A 25,892-nucleotide genomic window follows, 5' to 3' on the forward strand; every position below is an offset into this window, starting at 1 on the left:
CTACACATCGGACGTGGCTGGCACTCGAGAACCATTGTTAGCCCCAAGCAATCCCTTGGCCTCGCTTACTTACTCAGTGGAAGACTATATGCAATAAGAAAGGAATTCAAATTCTGAACAACTTAACTGTCTCAAACTGAACTCATAATATTTTGAAAATAAACATTTAACTTAGCCAAAATGGCAACTCAGATCTGAACATAAGTCAATAACGAAATGATGATGAATGAACTAACATTTGACTGACTATCTATGAAGCCTCTAAAACAACTGAAATGGATGTCAGGACAGGCCCACGACATCCTAATGAACTATCTAATATTGAAGGTAAACAAAAGGGATCCTCCGAAATGCAAAGAGGCTCACCAACAGACTATGAACTGCTCACTGGATCAACGATGCGCTGGATGTCGATCCTAGTTACCTGTGTCTGCATCATAATACGATGCAGGTCAACTGGCATCAGTACATTGAATGTACGAGTATGCGAGTTGGAATGCTAAACACAACATATGTTTGGAAAGAATCTGAAAGGGAACTGAAGAACTTACCTGGCTCAACTCAACTCAACATAACTGAACTCATTTCAATATAAAGCAGTTTAAAACAAGTGCAATATAAAGAAAAACTATTGAAAACATGCTGTCATTTCATAATCATAATATCATAAAAAGACAAACTATGCTCCCTCTCAAAGTCTACTTGTGTAATGTATGAACGAAGTCCCGCAAGTGCAATATAAAAAAAAGTTGTTTAAAACATGATGTCAACTCTGTGTACTAGCTCAAAGGCTCTTTGGAAATCAAGGTATTCCTTTCTTGTTTAAATGTGAAAATATTTTAAACCCTTTGGGAATACATAGTCCCCATATACTTTTGAAGAAATGAACTTCAAGCTTTTACTCTTTACTAAACTCAAAACTTAAGTCTTTAAACAAAGTTAAAACGTTTGTAAAAGACTTTAAAAAAAGAAACTTTATGAACTTCTCTTAACTTAACTCTTGACTTGTTGACTCCTAACTGATCCTTAAATTGAATTATGGATTCAAGGATCGTGATTGATGATGGGAAAGATCTCATGATATTTAGGAATGAATTTAGATAGCTAAACATGAGAAAAAGACCAAAAATCAATATCTGAGGGTGGGTCCGCGACGCGGAGACATATTTAATTTTTAGTTTCAAAAATGACTTCTGAGGTCGAAGACTCCGTGACGGCTCTACGACGTGAAACAAAAATTCCCAAAACTGGGAACCAGCTCCGCGACGTGCCACTGATGTCGGATTTCGTCCGACGAAATCTCTTCTTCATTTTTCGGCTCTAAACTCCAATGGTTCTTTTACCCAACACTTAGAATCGATTAAATGTTCAAAGTACATCAGATTCTACTCAAAATCAAACCTAAAATCATAGATTAGGATCAAACAACTCCTCAACGAATTCAATGAAACAACAATCTAATGAAACTTCAACAAACCCATTCAAGAACTCAATTTCTAAGCTTTCAAGAACCTAAATTCGCTGAAATAAATCATGATTGGCACGTGGGCTAATTAACTCAATGCTATGTGATCTCACATACCTTGTAGGGATCACCCTCGACGAAATCCACAAGCAAAATTCAACAATCTTAACGAATCTTGAACGTTCTTCTCCTTTCTCCTCTTCTTTTCTCTTCTCTCAAAACCCTAACTGTTTTTTCAAAAGAGTAAACTGACTAAGTTCAGTTTAGACCCCTAAGTAATTACCAAAAATGAATTAAAATAAAAGGGTAAGGAAAAGACCAAACTACCCTTCAAAAATTCGGATTTGGACTTTCCTTAATCCAACAGCCCAACTTCCAAAGGGCATTACTTACTCATACGAACTCGTAATCACGCAAACTCGGCGGCGTTGGAAAGATCATTCCAAGAGATTTCCAACCATCTCTGGAAGTACATCTAACTCATATTGAGCTAGAAGTTATGGCCGTTTGAAGTTGACCAAAAACTCACTTTTCCTAACCTAAACAAATTTCCAGATTTTCAATTCTTTCCAAAAATGACTATTTCCAATTCTTAGCTTCTTCCTAGCTATTTCAAATTGCAAGATGTTACAGGTTTTTATGCAGGTTGTAGTTATGGAGGTTCGGTTTGGGTGTAAGGAGTACTTGTATTCTATTCCCTTAGCTTGTGTTTAGAAGTTTACTTGTTGAGTACTATGTGGTTTGGTACTCACCCATTGCTTCCACATTTTTGTAGGTTACGAGCCCGAATCTTCATAACACTTTCTATTCTCTTCTTTTCTGATGCTTCCTATGGAGATTTGTGAGGTAGTTATTTGTCATCTCAGCGGACTTTCTTACTCCTATTTATGATATTGTTCTACTTTAGTGACAACATCATCTGAGACTTGTGTTTTTCTTTCAAATCATTGTAATACATTAGAGGCTTGTGCACGTGACAACCAGGTTTTGGGGATTTAGTTAAGTTGACTTGTTATCTGTATTATTACTTGTTATTAAACTTTCAATTATAGCTTATTTTCGCACTTTATCGTATTAGTTGGGTATTATGCTGACTTGTCTTGGTGGGATAAGACGAGTGTCATCACGTCCCTTTTTTGGGTCGTGACAATTTTGACCAAGATAGAAAAACTAAGTAATTAATTCATGTTCAGTGATTAAAAGCTTTCAAGACAATACTAAATAAGGGTACAATGTCAAAAAAATGGGGGGGGGGGGGGGTACAATGATAAACTTGTCTAGTTTCTTAAGGGGCGTGAAACCTAAAATGGTGACAATTAAATAGGAACTGAGGGAGTATAACTTTGTAAGTAGTACAATTTATCTCCTAGAAAATATCAAACTTCATTAAGGGTTTGTTTGGAAAGCCACCCCGGTAATTGGATTTGATGTAATTGGGTGTAGTTACATTGTCTAGCCTGTTTGGTTGGCCGAGTAATTACTTGGTCAGCATTCAGCAGGTAATTGGGTGTAATTGACAGGGGATAATTATACTCTCCAATTTCCAAGGAGGGGCTATGAATTGCTAGTAATTACATGGTATAATTACAAGCTGATTACTTTTTTATTTCTTCTTTTTATTTCTATTTTTATTTTTTTGTTTTAATTTATATTTTATTTCTATTATTTTAATTATTTTTTATTTTTATTATTCTAAAATTTTCTAAAAGTTTATTTTTTTATATTTCATTTTCTTCTCATTCTCAACCTTTGCTTCATGTGATTCCATGCAATTTTTCGTCTTATCTTTTTTTATGCCATGTATTTTCTTTACTGGCATAATTTTGATAGTATTCTAATTTAAATTAAAGTAAAATTTATTGTTGAGTAAGGTAATAGACTTACGTTTTCCTTTTCTCTTAAATCATATTTATGTATGTTATGTTGAAATTTGACATAAGACTAATTTGTATTGAATTTAGAACTTATGTTATATTTTCAGTTTCATTTGTTTTAGTAGTATTGACTTGAGACTTCAGTTCGCAAGTCAGTTATATTTTAGTTAGACTTGATAGATTATCTTTTTGCCAATTATTTTAATAATTTATGACATTTTACTTATATTATTAATCTTTTTGTCAAACATGCATTTCATGATATTCATAGAAATCTTGTACTTTAAGTTTTTATGATTAATTCAACTGAATATGCTAATTTGAGAAATATAAAGTAATTATTTTCTCATAATATTAGTTAAGAACATAGCTTATTAATTAATTTTTTCAAAAATAATATGTATCTTAAGTATTTAATTTAATATCATTTATAAAGTTTCTTATTTGTCTAATATAAATTTTAAATAATTAACTTTTATTTTTAACATTTAATATAACTTTATGATTATATTTGTGCAACCAAACAGTACATGTATAATTACAATGTAATTGCATTGTGGTAAACAAACAGGTCAGCATAATTATCATGCTATGTAATTACTAAGCTGGTAATTACTACCCTAGTAATTATGCCAATTCTAATTACCAGGTGACTTTTCAAACAGACTCTAAAAGAAAGGGCAAATATAAGAAATATTTCAAACATTCATCTTGAACTTTGAACAATTCAATTATTTTGAACAATAAAAAAATCCCAAAAATTTAGTTAATATGGAATAGAGAGAGTATGGCGGAAAATGTTCTCCACCACAAATAATTTTCTAGAAAGATTTTTTTGGAAAATAAGTGGGTTTCTTACTTGTTTTTTATTGTTTGATATTTAAGCAAGAAAATATTATTCCATAAGCATTTATATGTTTTCTAGCAAAACACTATGAAAGCGAAATGGAATGGATAGTGGAAATTCGTGGGTGCGAGAGGTGGGATAATCAAAGGGTGGGGGCATTTAGGGAGGAAACAATAAATTTGAAATACCACCTATACAACTTGTTTTTCATACTTTCATTAGGAAGGTCATTTTCTTTATTTTTAAGAAATTTATTTTTTTGTTGAAAAAATATTTTGATCAATCAAATATGAAAAAAAAATAGAAAATATTTTCCTCCTTACTAAACTCAGCCTTCTGAAACCTTTTCCTTAGTTGACTAGATTTTCGAGTAATTAGAAAAAGCCGGAAACATTAATACAATTAAAAAGTAGAGTACTAGAAGAAAAAACATAGTTGAAGAAGATTAGCAACCCAAACGTCATTGCTTTGCACACCTTTTTCGAGGGGTCATTGTGGAATCATTATTTTAGGTATTTCAGTAAAGGTGGCAGACTAAACAACAATCATTCCCTTAAACACCACTTAATTTTTCTTTATTCCTTTGACTTGTAAACGTGAACTTCACTCATCAATTCTAGGTATTTGAATCAAACATTTATAGTATTATTATTCGTGATGATGACCACCTATCACTCCATCCATGACAAGCCAATCAATCAAACACTTCACATTATTCACTTATACATCCTCAAAAACGATATGATACTTTCAATTATTTTGCCTTGTAAAATTCACCAATATGATACTTTACTCAAAATTTATGATGATTTCATGTATGATAAAGCCGGACTAGTGTCGATTGGGCAGACAAACGTTGAATCTATTCATATGTGAAACGCCCTGCTTCAACATTTCAAAACAAGTTGATATCACTTGGACAATAAGTTACTGGACAAAACTAGATGGTAGATATGCCTAGTATTTTAAAATATAACTGCAAATCCAAATTTTAGAGATGATATTATATCAAACTTGTGAATAGTCATCATGAACCTCCCCCAAAGTCATTTCCTTCTTTTTCCCTGCAAAGAGCAGCAGTATAGTGAACACTACACTCTATGTTTGATAATGTGGTCATTTCATCCTTTCTGCCACTACAAACCAATACTTTATCTTCACGTAGTTGTAACGACGCAAATGATAAGTAGAATAAAAGAGAAAAAAAACAAGTCAAACAAAAGAAGTAAAGAAATGGGTGCTTCTTGCTTAACTAAAAGAAGTAAAAAAAAAATAACCTTTCATTTACAAGTGGATGATACAACAGAAGTGCATCGTGGCAGTTGCTTTCCAATTATACAGAGCGTAGCATACCACATAATCAGAAGAATGGAGGCAAATAAACACTCTACAGGTAAGAATCTAAGAAACTCGGTAGAGGGAGAATCTCCATACCTTACCAACTTTTAACTTATATTTTCTTGAACTTCCCGTCCTTTCTATTTACAATATTGAGTAAGCTCGGATCACCTCAACAATTGGTGCCCTGCACAATGGACACTTCCCTCCACCTCGAACCAATTCATTTGCGCATTTGTAGCAAGTACACATGTGCCCACATCTGCCGAAATACAAAGAAAGCATTAACTATCAAAAGATCTTGAACAGAACATTGTTACATTATTTCTTGATAGGACTCATTCCTTGTACATTTTGAAGTAGTTGCTGCAAGGTATATGAAACTGCATAACAAAAACTTTACCTGTACAACAAGGCATCAATGTGAATATCACAACAAACACAGCAAGTACCCTTTTTCACGTGGCCCCATTTAGATCCATCAGCTGAGGTCTCAGCAACTCCTGTGAGAAATTTTGCAGGGCCAAACTCAATTAAGAAGAAATCAAATGATGTTGAAGAGAAACAGATAGATGGATTAGAGGAGGTACGGCAACCATCAGAGCTTCAATGTTTTATTGTATGTCAAATATGAGAGACAGACCTTGTCCATCAGCAGATCTATTCAAAGCAGCTGAAACTTCCTGTCTGACTGAACGTTGCAACTCCAGTTGCATATCCATGCAGGCCTCCAACATCTTTTGCATATGATTCACACCTTGCTGCAGTTTTGCCATGTCCGTTCTAAGATCATTCATCATCTCCCACTCCTGCTCAAAATAGAAAGTACTCAGGTAATGCTTTGGTTGGAGAAATGGAGAAGCTAATCTCCACATAAAATTGTTCATTGTTTACACAATAGTAGGTTTCATCCACGTAACTAAAACCCACATAAGTTATGCAGAATCTAAGTATTATTCTATGCGGGGATAAGCAGTACATGGATTAAAAAATTATTAAATGAAAAAAATACCATATTATATTTTGTTGGAAAAAATTAGCACATATTTCAAACATACGTTTAATAATTTTTAGTACAACATATCAAGTACCAAATAACAAATAATCCCTACATTACAATCCTTACATTTTTAATCCCTGCGTTACTAATCTGTGTATTACAGTCCTAATCCCTGCATGACTTGCTTCTAAACCAAATGACCCCTCAATTCACGATAAAGCAGCATAATCATACTGACATCATTAACAGAATATATAAACACCATGGGCTTGAATCTACTATAGATACTGGTATGAACAGAATATTATGCTGCTCATATTGAAGACAAATATGTACCAAGTTAGATGTTTTTCTTAGCAGCATGGAAAGAGTGCAATATTCTTAGTTGTGGGTCCGCGAAAGCTTAGAAGAGGGAAGAAAATAGAAAAGATTCACAATCATCTGATTCCTGTAAGGGATGCCCCTATATAAAGGCAACAATTGATTTGGATATTTCCATCATTGGTTTATTAGAGAAGTGTTCTTCATTAAGTAGATGCATTAGTCACAAGGTATCACTATCAGATGGAAAAATAATCAGGCCATTTAACAAAAGCTTCTAGGAAGGGGTGGTAAGCTTACAAGTTCAGAACGATGCACAGTGAGACGTGGCCAACTGGATTGGTGCAAATCCTGATGCCAAAGTGGTTGTGGAGGAGGTACAGGAGGAGATGGTTGCCCATGTGAAGGCCTGCTAATTCCTTCCGGTTGGGCAACATTCTGGTTGTCCGGATCCCTTTCAGTTGAAGTTGGAATAGGCAAGTTCCTATGCAAATCCCAGTCAATTGGAGCACGGCCTTGCCTTTCTACATATGACTGAATTAAATGATCTAAACTTTCACGGAAGTCACTGTGAAGAAGATTGGAAACACTCCTCCTACCAGACAAAGAATCTCAACAGATAAATGACAAGAATACCTCAGACCCATAGATGGAAAAACAGAATGACACGTGAATTTTACCTGCTAAGAAGCTCCCTGAGTTCCATACTATACACATTATCATCATCGGGCGGATGGAATCTACTAATTCTTCTATATGGGACAGGACGCCGCATTCTAGGAGGATCAGAAGGCCCTTCTGACCGATTCTCCACAGCTTCTTGTGACCCATCCTCATGCCAAACCTCAATATTTTCTGGTAAACGGCGTTCATCTCTATTCATGTCACCTGTTGTGTCAGGGGGCCAAACAATTGGTTGATTTTGTGGCCAATTCCCACTTGTATTCTCCATAGTTCCATGACTCTGTTCATTAGAAGTTGCATCCCGCTGATTTGCTCCATCAGCTTCAACAATGGGTTCCACTTGACCCCTTCCTTGGTTAGGAGACACTAGCCAGTTTGTAGCCTGACTAGTTGTACTGGAATCAAAACTCTCTCTGTGATCAGGCAACTGATGAGTAATACGCTCCTGCTCCCTAGACTGCAGCTGCTCAAGATTTTCATTTTGTACCTCCTGTAAAGGATTTGCATGAGCCTGGTTACTTCTCAAACCACCGTTGCCACTGTTAGATGAAGATTCAGAATGGCTGCTCACTTGACCACGTACAATGTTTTCTAATCTGGAGCGAAATCCTTGCCTGGTTGAAATAAAAGGGTCACGAACCCATGCATCAACATGATAAAATAATCATTTTGCTATAAATGCAGATTCTCTTTCACAAGGAAGAGTACAAAAAGTGAGAACCAGACCAAAGTATGAAAGGAAATGCAAATCACTTAGGTAGCCCATCTCATGCAAGAGATATCATGAAGCACAAAACACAAAGCAGAAAATCTTTCCACAGATTGAGGCTTCATAATGAAACAGAAAATGGAAAATGTGGGTTCTTTGCCAAGTGCTTCTAGAAATTCCAAAAAGGAGAGTTACCCACTAAGCGAGCCTTTTCTAAGATATGTGCAATTAAATGATTACTAAACAATGTTGCAAGCATCACATAAGAAAGAACAAAATACATTGTGACATGCAAACTAAGATCTATTTAATATTAACATCAAGCTAAAGGTGTAATGGTAGAAGCTACTTAATCCTCTCGTTCATTTTCTTTTCACATAAGCTCCTCATTTAATTACCTCAACTCACTCTTAGCCACAGTTAACATGCTGTAATTTCATATCAATTCGCCTGAGATCCAAATGGGTGAAAGACCACCATGATCTTGATTGATTTATACAGTAATACAATAGAACAGTCTTGTCAAAGGTGAAAAGCTTAAAAAAGCGCTCCAGGTTTATTAGGGCTTTAAGTGCAAAGCGCAATTAACGTGTAGGCTTTAGTAAAAAAAGGTGCAATGAAGAAAAAAGCTATGAATATAAATGTAATGCAAGAAAGAAGTAACAAATTCATTTAAAATGTTGTCCTTAATGATTAATATATCTCTTTTTCTGATTATATTTATTGTTTAGTGCTGCTTTAGTGCTTTTTTCAAGATAGAACTCATGGGCAATGAGACACACGCCTTAGTGCATTACCTACACTGAAGTGCAGCTTAACTGAGGCGAAGCGCCCTCCCTAAGCTTTTCTGAGCTGCAGGGGTTAATCGCTACTTTTACAGTCAATTATAGACAGAAGAGAAAGAGAATTTGAGAAAATACACCGCAAAAAGAAAAGGAGAAAAGAACTGAAAGGTGAAGGGCGACCATTTCACCTGCAGCTTTTTAGGGGAAACAACCAAACTAATCCTTAGACACACATAACGACCTTACTTGAACATCTATAGACTTGTACTAATGTATCTTTGAGTTCTAAGTGATCATAAACGCAATACTTCAATGACATTGGTCAGGCAATAAAATTTAAAAGAGCCAAATAACGCCAACTTGAGTTGAGATGAGAATAGTAAGATCACCATTCATGTTCCCAAATACTCCACCTTAGATAAAAGAAGCATATGTCTAGCAATTCCTCTTTTTCCCTTTAATACATAAGTTCTACCCTCTCCAAAACTAAATTAGGTGCAATCTTGATTTGCTGGTAGAAGTTAAGTCACATTTAACTTGTACAAAATTAAGGTTAAAGCAAGTACTCTACTTTCTATCCATAACTAATGCATGCTACCCATTTTCCTCACCCCCACCCCCACCCCCACCCCACCCCGGAAACAATGCATTTGCTACTAAAGAATCTGCTGGGTACATTCCCACTTTCCCAGATATTTTTGGCAACTGTAACTGAATCATTTTAGTATTGCTGATTAGCAAGATAATCAGCAGTTAAGAATAAAGTAGCACTGCAATCAAAGTTGGACTCTAGGAATAATTGATCTTGGGCATGGGCCTCAACAAACTGGACAAAGGAACCTAGTTGGATAATGCTGGAACCTCAACAACAAGGTACCATGCTATGATCACACTGGGTAGTATCCATAACTCCTCTACAAACAACCATTATAAAAAAGTGAATTATTCTGATAGCTGCAGAAGGAAATTGGACTAGGTATTACTGCTCTACAACAAAACTGAAAGGGTAGACCACATGGAAATAAACATTTAATAACTTATTACATAAGGCAAGCTTCAACAGGTGATTAAAAGTCAATTATTGAGACAAATCCTGCTGCAAAACACAATTGACCAGGCCATATACCTGAGCCCAGAGACAGTGTGGCGTTGCCTAAGATGAACTAGTTCGCTTGCTGCCATTGAAGGTGGTCTCTCTTCCTCAGCAGGCCCTTCATTTCGCAAGAACCTTCCTCTGAGTAGTGACTGTAAGAGGGTATAAAATAAGATGCCTAAGCAAGAAAGAAACAACTCTAGAAGAGATTAGCTAACAGCTCAAAGACACCTCCAATAACAACTCAAAAAGGCCAGTTACATCTACCTCTACGAGGAACAAAGTAAAAACAAGCACAGTTCAAGATAGTGAACATCTCCTGTTAATTCAATTTTCAGCTTCAAAATGTCAAACTTCACAATTTAGCAAATGATATAAACATAAGCCCTCGTGGACAATTGAATCATGACTTCTATTGAGGCTTCTATAAGAAAAATAGGACAGGGAAACTGGATGAAGAATAACAACTAACCTGAATCCTACTGCGGTGGGCAAAATCAGAAACCGCACGATGCTCTAAGAGACGTTGAAGTTCCCTCTGTCTTTCCCCTTCACTTCTCACAAGCAAATCCAGTAAAGCCTGCCTCCCACGCAACCTCAGCATGTCTCTATGTACATGCTCTGGCTGGCCTTCCTCATGCTCAACAACAGACTCATCACGAACACGATCAGCTTGAACACTAAGCCCATTGGACTGTTCTTCCCTTCTGCCACCACGAGGTCCTCTTTGTTGACTAGTCATTTGGACCCATTCCCTCACAATTCTCACCCTTTCACGCTCTGTCTCCCCCAGCCATTCACTTCTTGGGACACCATTCCTCTGAGAGACATTAGGTGAATGGTCACTGATCCCACTCTCCATCCATCCACGAACAATTTGTCTCACCCTCTCCCTCTCAACTTCCCCTAGATCAGGAGACTGTTCACGGCTGAAGTTTCCATTCTCGCTGTTCTCAATCTGTGGTCCAATCACGTCATGAGACCAAGTACCATACTCATTCTCACTCTCATTAGCATCCACTAAAGTATCATGGTTCTCAGTCTCCCGGCTTTCTGAAATACTAGTACTAGAAATATTGGTGTTAGAGTCCACAGTCCTCTGGTGTGTCAGTCTTTCCCTTACCCTCTCTCGGGCATGATTCAATATATGCTCATCCTCCAACTCCCTCCACATTTGCAAGATAGTCGAGGACCTACTGCTTGTCCTCTCGGCATCACGCCTTGAAGTAGGAGATTGTGATTCTCTCAAGAATGAAGAATCAAGTGTCGACACAGTGTGCAAACCGGCAAGTGCCATCAACTCGGACTCACGATTCCTCCTCTCGATAGTAGTAATCATATGTTCTGCCTGTCTAGCTGCCCACCTACTCAAAATCCGTGAACGCCTCCGCCTAGCAGCAGAAGACTCAGCCAGATTATCATCGCCTTCAATTAGGGAAGTAGTCCTCCTTCTTCTTCTTCTCACAAGACCATCGCTGTCATCGTCCTCATCTTCAGTGTTTCGTGCTGAACTAGATGAAGCAAATGACATACACTCGTCCAAGTGCCCGCACATTAACTCCTCCCATCCCCTCTCAAATTCAGAGTGGGCATCATCCCCTGTGCTATCAGGCTTCTGTTGCAAAACATGTGTCATCTTCAAACCCCACTACCCCCAACCTAAAACTCCTAACACATCACACCAGCATGAAGTTATCCTAATCAAAACCCACCTAAACACAGAGCACACCATATTTCCCCACCAAAATCAAGCAATTCAATTTATTAAGAAGTAACCTTAAACCTAATTTCCAACCAAATTTCGTAAAATCCATAGATGAACTATGGCAAGTTGGACACATATCACAATCACCTGATCAGATTAGAGAAAAGTCAGACAAATTCCAAATTTTATGAATGCAATGAAATGTCAAACACAATTCCATGAAATATGCTTTGAGATCTAAGAGTAGACAACTGAAAAGACATGAAAAAGAAGAACTTACCAGTGAAGGTTCTTGCTTGTGGCTGAAGAGTGTATAAGAATAAATAAATCCACCATTGAATAGAAAACATAAGCTTTTATCAGTACAGACTACAGTAGTATATATATATAATATACGCCTCTCTCCCTAATTACAAGGGAGTATAATATAGCGGGACAAACAGAAAAAACATTATATATTAAAAAGAAATGGTATGGGAAATTACAATATTTTTGTTGAAAGATAAGAAGCTTTTGTGTTATTTTTAAAAAAAAATATTTAGAAAAAGTAAAACCAAAAGAGAGGTGCGGCGATCTCATGATGACGCTGACACATCATCATTAACGATATTTTTTCGATTTACTCCCTCCGTTCCAATTCATTTGCCAATTTAACTTGTCACATTTATAAAATAAAATAAAAAAATGAGAAAAAAATAATGATATATCACTCAATTTTGTCATTTAAAGTTAATATATCTTTCGTGGTTCATATAAATACTCATTATTATACAAATAACTCGCATATACCCTTTTCCTATAACGAAAGTGAAAAACTTAATTTTAATTTAATTTTTAAATTATTTTTTTGAAAAATTTGTAATCAGGTATATTTGATCCTTCACACACGTATTTTATTTTTTTTGACTTTTTTATTTTAACGACTAACTTAAATTTATTATTTTGATGGTCAAATTTATTTATGTTTCACTAATTTTCTAGTAAACATTATTATAAATGCCCCATTTTTTAATTAATTTTTTTTTTACAAATACAAAAACTAAATTACAATATATCCGGAAAAAAATTAGTTTTTAATTTATTTCTTTACACTGAAGAATGAAAGAAAAAAAGAATAAGAAACTCAAATAATGAAAATCAAAGAAGTCAAAAAAAATAATTTATGTATGAAAAAGATTAAAGTATACCTTTTGCTAGAAGGATCATATATATATCGAAAAAGGGCAAAAACAACCCTTGAACTATATGAAAAGGTCTAAAAATACTCTTTCGTTCACCTTTTTGGCTCATCTGTAGTTCTGTACCCCTCCACTCACCTTTTTGGCTCACTTACACCCTTTCATTCAACATTTTGACTAACTTATACCTTTATGACTAACAACCAAAGTTTATTTTGTTTTATTTTTTTAAAAAAAATATTATTTGTCATTTTCTTATTAGATAAAATAAAAAACTCATCTCGATTAGTTTTTTTTTCCATAATCTATTCAAATAAAAAAAAAAATCTCTTCAAGCCCCTAATTTATTTATTTTTTAAATCTAGTAATTTTTGTATTTGCTCTAAAAAAAAATTAAAAAGATTTTTTAAAATAATTAATATATTATAAGAATATTAATAGTGCCACACTATCGATATTCCATTTTTTTAAAAATAAAATTGTGAACTTAATTTTTTTGCTAATCTGTGATAAATACTTTTCAAAGAAAAAGTTTTCACAAACAATTTTACTTAAAAATTAACTCATTAAAAAAAAAAAGACAGATGGACGGTCGTAGCCATAGGGAAAAATTTTAAGTAAGGAAAATAGAGAAAAAATGTGTGTAATGTATTTATGGATAAGATAATATATTGTTATGATTATGACATAATAAATTTATTTATAAAATATTAATCATCTATATCATATTTAGAATCTTGATTTAATTAATTAAATATTTGCCGTTAATTTTTTCTTATGTCGTGAGTCTTCAATCCAAGTAAAAAATTGAGGAAATGGAGAGGAGTTGGATTCAAAAATAAATAAATAATAAAAAACTACAATATTTTTTTTTATATAAAAAAAATTGGGGTCTTGAAGAGGTATATTGCTTTGGTTTAGATAAATAATGAGAAATAATCTAATTGAGGTGGACTCTTTATATTATCCAATAGGAGAATGACACATAATAAATATTTTTTTAAATAAAAAATAAAGAGAGAATTGTTAGTTTCGAGGGTATAAGTGAGCCAAAAAGGTGAATGGAAGGGTATTTTTAGACCAAAAGATGGATGAAGGGTATTTTTAAACATTTTCCTATAGTTTAGGAGTATTTTTGGCCCTTTTCCGTATATATATCCCTACATGATTTTTAAAAAAAATTAAATTAAAAAAAGTAAATCTAAAACCAATTTTTTCACTTCCATTAGATGAAGGGTACATGTGAGCTCCTTTTGTAACGATAAGGGTATATGTGAGCCATTTGTATAATGCTAAGGGTATATATGAGACACTTTCATAATGAGAGTATATCAGCTCTAAATGGCAAAATTGAGGGGTATATCATGCCCTTTTTCCAAAAGTAATTATTGATATAGTGAATATTGTTGTAAAATTAAAGCAAAATAAGACGAGAAATATAAAAGATGAAAGCAATAGAAATAGAGAGACAAGAGATGCGATTTTTCTTATTCTTCAAAATATTCAAGTGTTCACCAAATCTTCAAGTGTATACAATATAAACTCTTATACTTCTATTTATAGTGTAACATAGAGGCATACGAAAGGTTAGTCATAAACATGACATTAAACATGAATATAATGGAGGAGGTTATGGAGGTGAAAGGTTACAAGAATAATGATCATAAAGGTGAAGGTTATCTTCATAATGGAGGGAGGTAATGTAGTAACTTCTTGGTGTAGTGGACATCCACAATATATTATTTTATAACACTCCCCCTTGAATGTCCATAGATAATATGCCTCGTTAAAACCTTATTAGGAAAAAATCCTGTGGGAAAAAATCCTATTGAAGAAAAAAGAGTACGCATATCTTTTAATAAGCTTTGAATGTTGTCTCGTTAAAAACCTTACCAGGAAAACTCAGTTGGGATAAAACCATGGTTAAGGAAAAGAGTACAACGCATATTTGTCACGCTCCGAGCCTACACCCTGGGCGTGGCCGGCACTCGAGAACCATTGTTGGCCCCAGGCGAACCCTTAACCTGGCTCTAGCGGAAGACTTACACAACATAAGATGAGCTTAAATGTAAAGCTTTAACTCAAAAGTCTCAAATAAACAACTCGGAATATAATAGAATATTCAACTAGCCAGAAATAGGCAACTCAAGTCTTTAAAACATTTAACAAGAGAAATGAAAAGATTCCTCAACTACTAATGTCTATCTATGAAGCCTTTAAATGACAAAGATGGAAGTCGAGACAACACCCACGACATCCTAACAAAACTGAAAAGTAAATGGAATACTTCGGAAGCAAGGAGGCTCACCAAAGCTAACTCGAACTGCAAGTGGTGCAACGAAACGTTTTATTGATGACCCTTTTTACATGTATATGCATCATGAAACGATGCAGGTCAAATGGCGTCAGTACATGGAATGTACGAGCATGTAAGGGGAACACTGAACATAACCTGCAAGCTTGAACTGATAAAAGGAATCCATACTCACCTCAACTCAACTCGACTCAAGGATACTCTAGAACTCAGAAATACACAACTCGGTTCAACATAAAAGCAACAATAAGATGCATTATAAAGAAAGATTTTAAAACAGTATATAGTAACTCAATGTATTTAAAAATACAATAAAATTCATCTACTCTTATTTGGGAGATTTTCTAACCGACAACCATCACTATGAGCTATGTGATGATACAACGTCTCGCCCACGCTGTCAGAACTGTTATATACCTTGCCGGAGTATAAGACATCCTCAACTAAGTGGATCCACTAAGCTATGCGTAAAAGCAATAAGAAATCATCTAAAAAGTATGACCCTTTCTACCCACGTTGGCATACATGGTTTATGTGGACTTTGAGTTGCCTGAACTCATCCACATATCGATGCTCAATACTACTCCCAATAATATAACTCATGCTCATATGTTTAAAAACATTTCCTCATCCTCAAACTTTGAGATTATTACTCAAAAGGTTCTCTTAAAAGAGATAGTGCTCAAAACTCCCCATGAACTCATTTGGAAATTGGAGTTTTCTCTCATTTTAAATGTAAAAACATTTACTCTTGGGATTACTTAGTTCCCATATATTCATTTTGAAAAATGAAACTCAACTCTTCTCATCCTCATACTCAAGTACTCAAGTCTTAAACAAGTTTTAAAAATTTATAAAAGACTTCTCAAAATGACTCGAAAGAACTTCCTCGAACTTTACTCTTAACTCTCTCTTGAAATTGAATTATGAATTTAAGAGTTATGACTTGGATATGCATGATCTCTCAGGGATTAATGAAGATTTTAAGTGTGGATATCAAGTAGAGAACATAAGTATGATTAACGCATACAGAAAGAAGGACGGAAGGGTAGGGGACCTGGCGCACTGAGTGGCGCGGTGCGCCAGCCCCTAAACTACAGAAGGTGATTTGGGGCACACTGAGTGGCAGGGCGCCCCACCCCTGTGTGAAACATATTTAGAACCCTCACAACTCTAATCAATGAGTCAAAGCTTGATTTGATGTTCGTTATTTTAGCATGCTACTAAATAACCATGAGAGATTCGATTTGACTAAACGAGTTGGCTACAAGTTGGGAGACTCATGAGAAGAGGAAGATCATTGGTGGCTCTTATTTACTTTGTGTTTGTTAGTACCGATTGTGACTTATAAGTCATATAATTATGAACATAAGAATTATAATATGTAAGATCGAAGTGTGATATATTAAGGTGGTTCAAATGATCTAGTGCACTAAGCATACTTCTAAGTTCTAATGATATACTTGATTATTCTAATGAAAATGACAAGAGACTATATATTTCTAACATGTGTATAATAAAGTGTTCACATAGTATGTCGGTCGTAAGGCCTAATTATCTTGTATGAATTGATGCAAGAGAATTCAAAGAAATATATAATTTTTATACCTGGATGAAACTTGACCACTTTCTTATGTGAAAGTGGGAAATGTTGAAAATAACTATTGAATCGGGTCCACCCATAAGAGGTGCTAATTAGTATTATTCCATTAGTTTGTCTTCCTCCTCCAACCCTAACCCTTATGAATAAATACAATAATATGGATTTTGGAAAAAAAAATGACTTCCCACGTTAATTGACATCAAGGTTTACATTAGAGAAAAACTTTTGCATTTCCTTAAACAAATATTGTGCTTGTGTCATCTATTTCGCGATAATTCCCATTGCAGATTCGCTCTCCTACGCTAGTATTTACGATTAAATACTACATACCATTGACATTTAGTGGAATTTCATATATATATATATGTTTGAAGTGTTGTTGGTCCTCTTTCCAACCCGTTTTCAGAGGAGTCTAATTTTCATTTTCTTTTGAAATAATGGCATTATGTACAATATTTTTTGAAGGGAGAGAGGGAAAATAATCCCAAGAGAGGGAAAAACAACTTATGACGATAACAGAGAAACTCCTAATTTTTCATCCCAACTGCATAGCCAGACGATAACAGGGAAAAACAAGTCGTATTATAATATTCATCAGTACAAGTTATCTAACAATATCACAACAAAAATAAAAATGATGTAAGAAACCATTTGTGAGTGATCACCACACTGTTGCCAAAAGGGAGAAAAGATGAGTCCAATTAATTAGACAGAACCAGCTCTTACATGAGTAATAACTATCAGCCTAAATCAAATTATGTTACTGTTGATGAATATTCACAGGGTTTGCCACTGAAAGAACCTCCCTGCCTATAAACAGTCAAGCAAACCTGCATGCAGAGAAAGACAACTTGATGTGTTAAATCTTAACTTGTTCTTAGAGGCTTTCATGAAGCCCAAGCTTGATTATCTTTCCCTGTCTGGATTCTAGAAAATAATGACAAAACACAAAGCAAGAGGAGAGAATGACATTGTGGAAACAAAAATGTCACCAAGTCAAAAGAGAACTTGGAAGCATGAACTGTGGAATATTATTGAAGTAAATGTAATTATACAGTTTTAAACCCTAAAAGAGGAAGTAACCATATAGAAGGAAGTTGATGCAATGTATAACCATGGAAATAATATTATCTGTACAGATGCCAAGCAATCTCATCAAAGATTTATATTGGAATGATATTAAGTGAAGGTTTTCAAGTCACATTACATAAACACCATTTTGTCCAAATATGATTTCTTTCATCGTATCCTTCCATTAATTAGACTGTTTACTAGCCCCCATCTGAGTTTACTGGTTGCTCAATCTGATCATTCAGAACTCTGAACCTGCCAACCCAGCTCCAGAACCTTAAACCATACATAGACATATATATATATTCTCTTCATCAAGTCACTGCAATGAAATCTAAAACATAAAAGTAACTTCTTTTATGCCAAAATTCTTTCATGAATTTGAAGCAACTGGATTTGTACAACAATAGGCATATTCCAACTCCAGAAGAAGTCATGTTCTAATTAAAACTCCACAAGAATGCTTCTGAAAAACATTCCAGAACTAAAACTAATCTTGCATTAAAACTCTCTTCTATTTTGTTAGACCTGCTTTCAACTTTGACCTGTCGCAAAAGGTTGTTGAGTTCTTTACCATCTTCTAATCTTTAAATTATAATATTAAAACTCTCTTCTTCATTTTTTGTAGGGATCAAATTGGTAAAAGTGAGAACGTCCATTTTAACTTTACCTTTCTCAAAAAAGAAAAGAAAAAAAAACTCATTCTCATGACTGAGTGCAATAATCAAATCAAATCACATTTTCATACTCTTTCCACAATACCAATTATTTTAATAGAACTCCAAGAACATCATATACAATAATTCATTCACACTTCTTTTTCTTAATCTCTATTATAGACAACACCAATTGTGTCAAAGTCAAGACAAGGGACAGAAGGTGGTATTATCTAACCAACAAAGTATTATCTACGTAAATGTTATGCTTAGCCTTCTTTTTAATCTTCATTGCTCGTCAGCTTTCTAATCCTACACTTCAAGAATTCTCCTTTTTTCATAAGCTAACCTAAGAGGCGTGGTACCAAAACCAAAGCCAAATACCTTCTCACTCAAAAGGCCCGCACGACATAGGCAACCATAGCTTATTATCGAGAAAATGATCGAAATGGTCCTTGATGTATCTTCTTGACAAATAGAGTCATTATTGTATATGAAAAAGGTAACACATTTGGTTTGAAACCCTAAATCTGATAGAATTTGTAAAAGGGCCTGTTAAATAAAACACCCATAATCAACCAGCAGCCTTTACTCCCCCCACACCCCCGTTTCTCGCCTTCTATCTACTACCACCCGTCTATCTAAAACAAACCTCCCCTTCCAACACCAGTGATCACATGCTGAAAATTCATCTAAATCCAAGAACTACCACAAAATCGTATGTGGAAAGCCTACAATCTTCATCTGGAAAGCAAAAAATGGCCTTTCGGCCCAGAAATCAGCAGCGGGCAATATCACCAGAAAATTTCATTAGTCTCATCTCATCCCGCTTACCTTCCCAAAGACCATCTTTAATGGAAACATCATCGAAAACTTTCAGATTTGAAATGCCACTTTGGATTCAGTTGGCCGGAAATACTCATCGGAAAGTATCTATTTTGATGCCTGTCTCAAAGGCCACTGTTGTTGTTGCTCTGTCCGTCTCTTGTTGCAACCATAAACTGACTTCACTGTTGGCACGTGCGGTCATGGACAAAATGTTTAACCTTAACACTCTTTTTTTTTAAAAAATTCTGCTACATTTAGAGTTTTGGACCAAATACATCACCTTTTCACATATATTACGGACTATAACTGTAAAGGATTAACTGTCAAATAAAGCAGCCCCAATACATTGATGATCATATTCTCCATGTTTTCTCCTTATATGAGTAAGTAATAAATATATGTAACCACTTGGAAAGACAGTACTAGAAGGACCAAAAAATCCTAATGAACAATATAACATCCACAATAGGATGTCATAGCTTCACCTATTTCTCAGATTCTTATTTTTGCCTAGGATAAGATTAAGATCTTCAAAAACTCAAATTTCCATCAATCTAAAAGACTTTTATGTCCACCTCAATCATACTCCAAATATGTTTCTCCCTTCTGCTACTAACACTAATTTTCAGCTTATAGAGGAAAAGACCCCTACTTTAACTTTATATCCTTAATTTTAATGCATTGGCAAAAGAAGTCGGAAAAATAATTAAAAAAGGGAATGAGAAATTTTAAATACAAAGCAAGGACATGAACTTGCATGTCTTGAAAGCTAGATTTCATTACATTCAGCCATTAATCAGGAAAGAGAAAAAGGCTAAGATACACTACTGCCTATGGGTTAGATAGATGCACTATATTATTTGTTACAACATAAATGAAGAAATAATTACACAAAAAATCTCATTGTTATTGCAGATCCGGTACAATGGTTGTTCCCCACAAGGACATGGAACTTTTCTTATTTCATTTTCATGTCATAACAGAGTGGTGGACACATGCTTCCTAGTACTGGCTGGTATAAAACCATTACGACCCAAATATCAAATTCTTAGAGGGTATCACAACCTCAAAATATTTCAATAATGGCACAACTTAATAAGTATAATTTGGTCCGGACGAAATATATAAAAAATAAAAAGATATGGTGACGCAAGAAAAGAAAAAATTAACATAGGGATTGAGAAAAAAAATATATATGCTATGATAATGAACAATGAGAGATATAGGCGCTAAAGACATTCCAAATAAGGACAGAAAGAAGATTATGATGGTGTCATGTACATCCCTTTAGATCTAAGTTAGACACAAGATGTTACATTATCTATTGTTTTTACAAAGTGGACAAGTATTGTTGGACATTTGTTTTTCATAAAAGCGAAGAAATAAATTTTATTTATTACATGAGGGTTGTGCTTCTTTTTTCTAATACTCTTAACATTTTATACTAAAGTGAGTCTTTTCTACTACTCGTAACAAAAACTCTACAAAAAGATTGTTCTTTCCTTCTTCTCCTATTTAAATCTTTATAGAAAGTAATTATATTAATTAGTTCTAATTAGAGCACTAGAAAAAGAATGGACAGAAGCTTTTAATTATAATAAACTCATTAACCATTTCATAGAAGCTACAGAAATGAAGAGTTCGAAGGTGGACTATATCCTGTAAAACCTCACTAAATTAATACTCGGAATATTAATAATATCTCTAAGATAATATTTTCCTCCGGTCCCAACTTAGGCCAATGAAAAAAAATTACCTATTTCGATAAGATAATATATTTTCAGAAGACCCCTGTATAAATATATGGTCTCATTAGTATTACAAATTAATACTCCCTCTATCCCAATTTATGTGACTCACTTTCCTTTTTAGTCAGGCCCAAAAAGAATGACACATTTCTATATTAAGTAACAATTTAACTATAAATGTCTATTTTACCTTTAATGAAATGATTTACAGTCACACAAATTTCTATCATTCATTCTGGACCACAAGTTTTAAAAGTCTTCATTTCTTTCTTAAACTTCGTGCCGAGTCAAACTACCTCACATAAAATGGGATGGAGGGAGTAATTCTTTAAAAGTACAAATATATCTAAGACAATTTAGTGAAATATGATTCTATTGTGTTTTGTTAAAATTTAAATCAAGTTGAAGCGCATATCTAACTTTTCTTATTGCATTCAAAAGTTCCAATGTTGTTTTTTCAAATTGCACCATAAAATTGTGAAAAGTTTTAGATGCGATAAGTGTTTCCTTGTATGTAACTGGTCCCAAAGGTATTGTACCATCTTCAACTTCATCATCAACATTGTTTTCCCGATAGTACCCACAATTTCTTCTAAGCTCTGGACCTCCGAATATGTAAAATTATTTAAGATATGATATGTGTTTTTTGAACTGCACCATAAATTTGTTTTTTATGTGAATTCAATAAATATGATCCTTAAATTAATAAGATACAATGATTTTGATTTATCCTTCGATCATTGAATCTCAAGACACTCTTTAAATTAATAAATATTAACTTGTCGATTAAATAATATCTCTACAAAATAATAATATTTCATGGTCCCACCTATATTTATACCTATATTAATTTAGTGAGGTTTTACTGTAATGGGCTAGTATGAAAGAGAGGGAAACAGGCAACGGAGCACAAAAATTTGTTGGAATGGAGCTTATATGTTGTTGCAATAATTTTAAAAAAAGGAGCAAATATGCTTTTGTTTGATATTGAAATTCACCAACTAATACTTTCTTCCAATCTCTCCAAGATATAGGATCTTGCTAAATTCCCAATCACACAAACTTCTACCACCCAAAGCAGAGAAGCAATTCTGTAAAATATATAGTTAATAAAAGATAAAGGTATATTATCCTAAACATTAAAAAGCACAATTAGACAAAAGGCTAATAAGTCTCTCCAAACTTTGACAAAATAAAAGGATCATTTTCATTGAAACCTTGGTTCGACCTAGAAAGATTCAGCTTACCCCTTGAATCCAAAACAAAGTTGTCCATCTGTCAAAACATAGTCTCTAATAGCTTTATTGGCTTCTTCAGTGACATGATAAAACTGCACAAGTTATACATTTCAGCAAGTTGGAAATTTTCTTCAACCTCTGCATAGTTATTTCATTTGGCTCAGGGCGACCATTAACATATTGAACAAGCATAACATTATCCGACTCCACAATCAATTGTTCTACGTGTGGTTCTCCTTTCTTACATCTATTCAACTCATGCGTCAAGGCCTCAAGTTCAGCAGTCACATCGTCTTGAACATTAATATCACCCATATAGCTACTTAACACAATCCTTTAGCTTGGAAGACACCACTAAATTGTCCTGTTTGGTTCCCCTTTGTGCTAATACCATAGATGTTTAGTTTACTCAACTTGGAGAAAGAGGAACCAATTTCCATTTGACATGACAAGGCATACGATAGTGACCCAAAAGTTCTGCAAACATCTTACTAGTCTGATCGCTTGGTATGGCATACCAGGTAACAGTTTGGTTTCAATATACGTGCAAAACAAAAGTTAAAAGTTATATCTTAGGAATAACTTACACTCTTCCCTCCTATTATTCCTTCAGCTCAGCAAATAAGTACTTTGTATAATTCAACCAATGAAATTTTCCAACTAGCACTTAAATCAATCACACGATTAAAGCACATCTTATGACTCGAGAAAGAAATGAAACAAGCATACACAGACATAAAATAGAGAGCTAATGACTTCAACAATATGTTCATAGGACAAAACCCTTGTTTCCTAGAATCAATGACAAAAATTACATTTGATAATAACGGAAAATTTCAGTATTTAATCACACCCCCAAATATCTTTACATATCAAACCAATAATATCCTAACTTGCCAATGTTTGTGTCAAAGTTGGCATCCACGTCAAAGAAATGTTAGAAAAATTCTGAGAGCACATAATCATGCATCTCATCTTTGCTAGTTTTATGTTCATGCAGCTCATCTTTGCTAGTTTTATGTTCATGCATCTCATCTTTGCTAGTTTTATGTCCATCACTATTGTGAATTTAAGAATTCTCTATAAGTGTATCATTGTTTCAAGATTATTCAGATCCTCAAGTGGCAGATCATTGAATTCTCTACAAAATGAGTTTGTCAGCAAGAGAATCCGGTTAAGACAAGACAAAGACCAGTTTGCTCCTAATAAATTGCCGAATAGACAATAGTACGAATGAGGCATGTAGAACATTGTTGGTGTATGAGCTTTCGTCTTGCAATCTTCATCAATGGTGAGAACCTCAAGACCTAGTTTCTTTTAAACTGCAATATCAACAGAAGTCAACACATAACAAGACCGTATATTTCTATATTGTCAATCTAACTAGAAAAATCTTGTTTTAGTTGGAGAACTATGGCAGGCTGAAGTTCTGAATTGGAAGTGTATTCAACGCCTCCCAAACCATGGACTACCACCTGAACATGCGAATAGGAGCCTAAAATGCGATAGATTTTTTTTGGATGGTCTCATCCTGTTTGAGATCCCCTCGCATTCCAGCATACACCACTAGATAATTGACAATGTAGAAATATATGATCTTGTAATGTCATCTATTGATACCGCAGTTTGCAAGAAACTAGGTCTTAAGTACCATTGATGAAGATCGTAAGAGGACAGCTTAGAGACCAACAATGTTCTACATGCCTCTTTCTTACTATCATCTTATTGGCAATCTATTGGGAGCAAACTAGTCTTCGTCTTGTCTTAACCGTATTCTCATGTTGACAAACTCATTTTGTGGAGAATTCAATGATCTATTGCTCGAGGATCTGAATGATCTTGAAACAATGATATGTTTACATAGAATTCTTAAATTCACAATAGAGATTGACATAAAAACTAGTAAAGATGCAATGTATGATTATGTGTTCTCAGAATTTAACTTACATTTCTTTGACATGGATATCAACTTTGACACAAATATTAGCAAACCGTGATATTATTGGTCTGATATGCAAAGTTATTTGCGAGTGTGACTAAATGCTGAAATTTCCATTTATTATCAAATGTAATTTTCTATCGTCATTCTATTGATTCTGGGAAACAAGGGTTTTGCCCTATGAACATATCATTGAAGTCATTAACCCTTTATTTTATGTCCGCTTATGCTTGTTTCATTTCTTTCTCCAAGTCATAAGATATGTTTTACTCATGTGATTGATTTAAGTGCTAGTTGGAGAATTTTGTTGGTTGAATTATGCAAAGTACTTCTTTGTTGAACTAAAGGAACAATAGGAGGGTAAATTGTAAGTTATGCCTAAGATGTAACTTTTAACTTTTGTCTTGCAGGTATCTTGAAACCAAACTGTTATTGGGTATGCCAAGTGATCAAACTAGTAAGATGTTTGAAAAACTTTTGGGTCAATATTGTATACCTTGTCATGTCATATGGAAATGGCAAAATGGTCTGGTGGACCCTTGTACTTGTATGTGTTTGTATTGTGAATCCTTCTACTTGCTCATTTGTCATCTGAACCCCTGAAATTATTGAAACACAATATTTTAAACACTATTTTTTACTTGGCATCCTATGTGGCATCTAATTCTAGAGTGCGTGTAAAACACACATATTAGGTGCGTGAGACCCTTGGAAAAGGGTCTAAAAGTCACATTAGGACTTTTATATAGCCATCATCTTCCTAGTTGGATGGATCTCCATTGTTGGATAGAATTTGAGGTTTTCTTGGCCTTTTATTTTTTTTATCTTTTTCCCCCAAATTTCTTCTCTATTGTTTATTATCATTATACTGCTCTCTTTATTATGAAACACCCCATTAATGACAAACACTACTTACAAACATCTTACACTTACATTAAGCATAAACAAAGCAAAATTTTCAAGAAAATCAATGTAGTTGACTAAAACCCAAAACCAACCAAGAAATAAATAGAAGATCAAATCCAGATTAAACAACAAATAAATTGAAAAACCTACCTAGATAAGTTGAAAATCAAACAAAAACAACAAAAAAAAAAACTCAAATAATTTTCGAGATTAACCCCTGTTTCAATCATCCACCACTCAAATGACCCATGTTTTAGATCCAACCAAACACAAACTTATTGCTCTCGTCCTCTTCACCTTCTCCGACCAGAACGCCTTCATTCTCACCGCCTCCAACAAGCTTCAACCAATAACTATAAGCGAGAACCAACAACAACAACAAAAATACCAAACCAACTCCGCCAATAAGTATCGACCTTCCTAAAACCGCTAGCCCCGAGCTCCGGCGAGATTGTGAACAACTAGAAACAATCAGACCCCACTATTCCTTAGGCCACCGGTCACCACCAAAACCCCAATTCAATAAAATTCAAAATCAACTCCGAACTCCGACGAGATTGTGAACAATCAGAAGTCATGCCAACATTTTT

At 34.4% G+C, this 25,892-nt stretch overlaps 1 protein-coding gene and 1 long non-coding RNA gene across 6 annotated transcripts in view; both read right to left on the minus strand.

Moving 5' to 3' along the window:
- Window positions 1-5,412: 5,412 nt before the first annotated feature.
- On the minus strand, window positions 5,413-12,232 carry LOC102600663 (uncharacterized). The gene is made up of 8 exons (XM_006364382.2): window positions 12,102-12,232; window positions 10,589-11,968; window positions 10,150-10,268; window positions 7,526-8,143; window positions 7,146-7,440; window positions 6,168-6,333; window positions 5,928-6,027; window positions 5,413-5,786 (listed from the first exon to the last, which is right to left on the minus strand). Exons 2-8 carry the CDS (start codon window positions 11,750-11,752, stop codon window positions 5,669-5,671), a joined length of 2,580 nt encoding a protein of 859 aa, XP_006364444.1. The 5' UTR covers window positions 11,753-11,968; window positions 12,102-12,232; the 3' UTR covers window positions 5,413-5,668.
- Window positions 12,233-17,476: 5,244 nt separating this feature from the next.
- Window positions 17,477-25,892, minus strand: part of LOC102601009 (uncharacterized) — a 17,152-nt gene continuing 8,736 nt past the window's right edge. For 4 of the 5 annotated variants that reach the window (XR_001471969.1, XR_001471968.1, XR_001471967.1 and 1 more), the window contains one exon: window positions 17,477-17,746. This is a non-coding gene — a long non-coding RNA (uncharacterized lncRNA). Of the gene's footprint in view, window positions 17,747-22,409; window positions 24,996-25,892 lie in introns of those variants that run through there. The other variant, XR_368689.2, reaches the window with a different exon arrangement.

This window comes from Solanum tuberosum, unplaced genomic scaffold, assembly GCF_000226075.1.
Source record: "Solanum tuberosum cultivar DM 1-3 516 R44 unplaced genomic scaffold, SolTub_3.0 scf00491, whole genome shotgun sequence".
Classification (NCBI taxonomy): domain Eukaryota; kingdom Viridiplantae; phylum Streptophyta; class Magnoliopsida; order Solanales; family Solanaceae; genus Solanum; species Solanum tuberosum.

What these genes read in the sequence shown, in the direction of transcription:
- LOC102600663 (XM_006364382.2), bottom strand. Translation starts at nt 11,752, where the DNA reads ATGACACATGTTTTGCAACAGAAGCCTGATAGCACAGGGGATGATGCC. An exon ending in CTCAGGGAGCTTCTTAGCAG is followed by an intron (nt 7,441 to 7,525) that starts GTAAAATTCACG and finishes TTTGTCTGGTAG; the next exon opens with GAGGAGTGTTTCCAATCTTC. An exon ending in ATTGATGCCTTGTTGTACAG is followed by an intron (nt 5,787 to 5,927) that starts GTAAAGTTTTTG and finishes GTATTTCGGCAG; the next exon opens with ATGTGGGCACATGTGTACTT.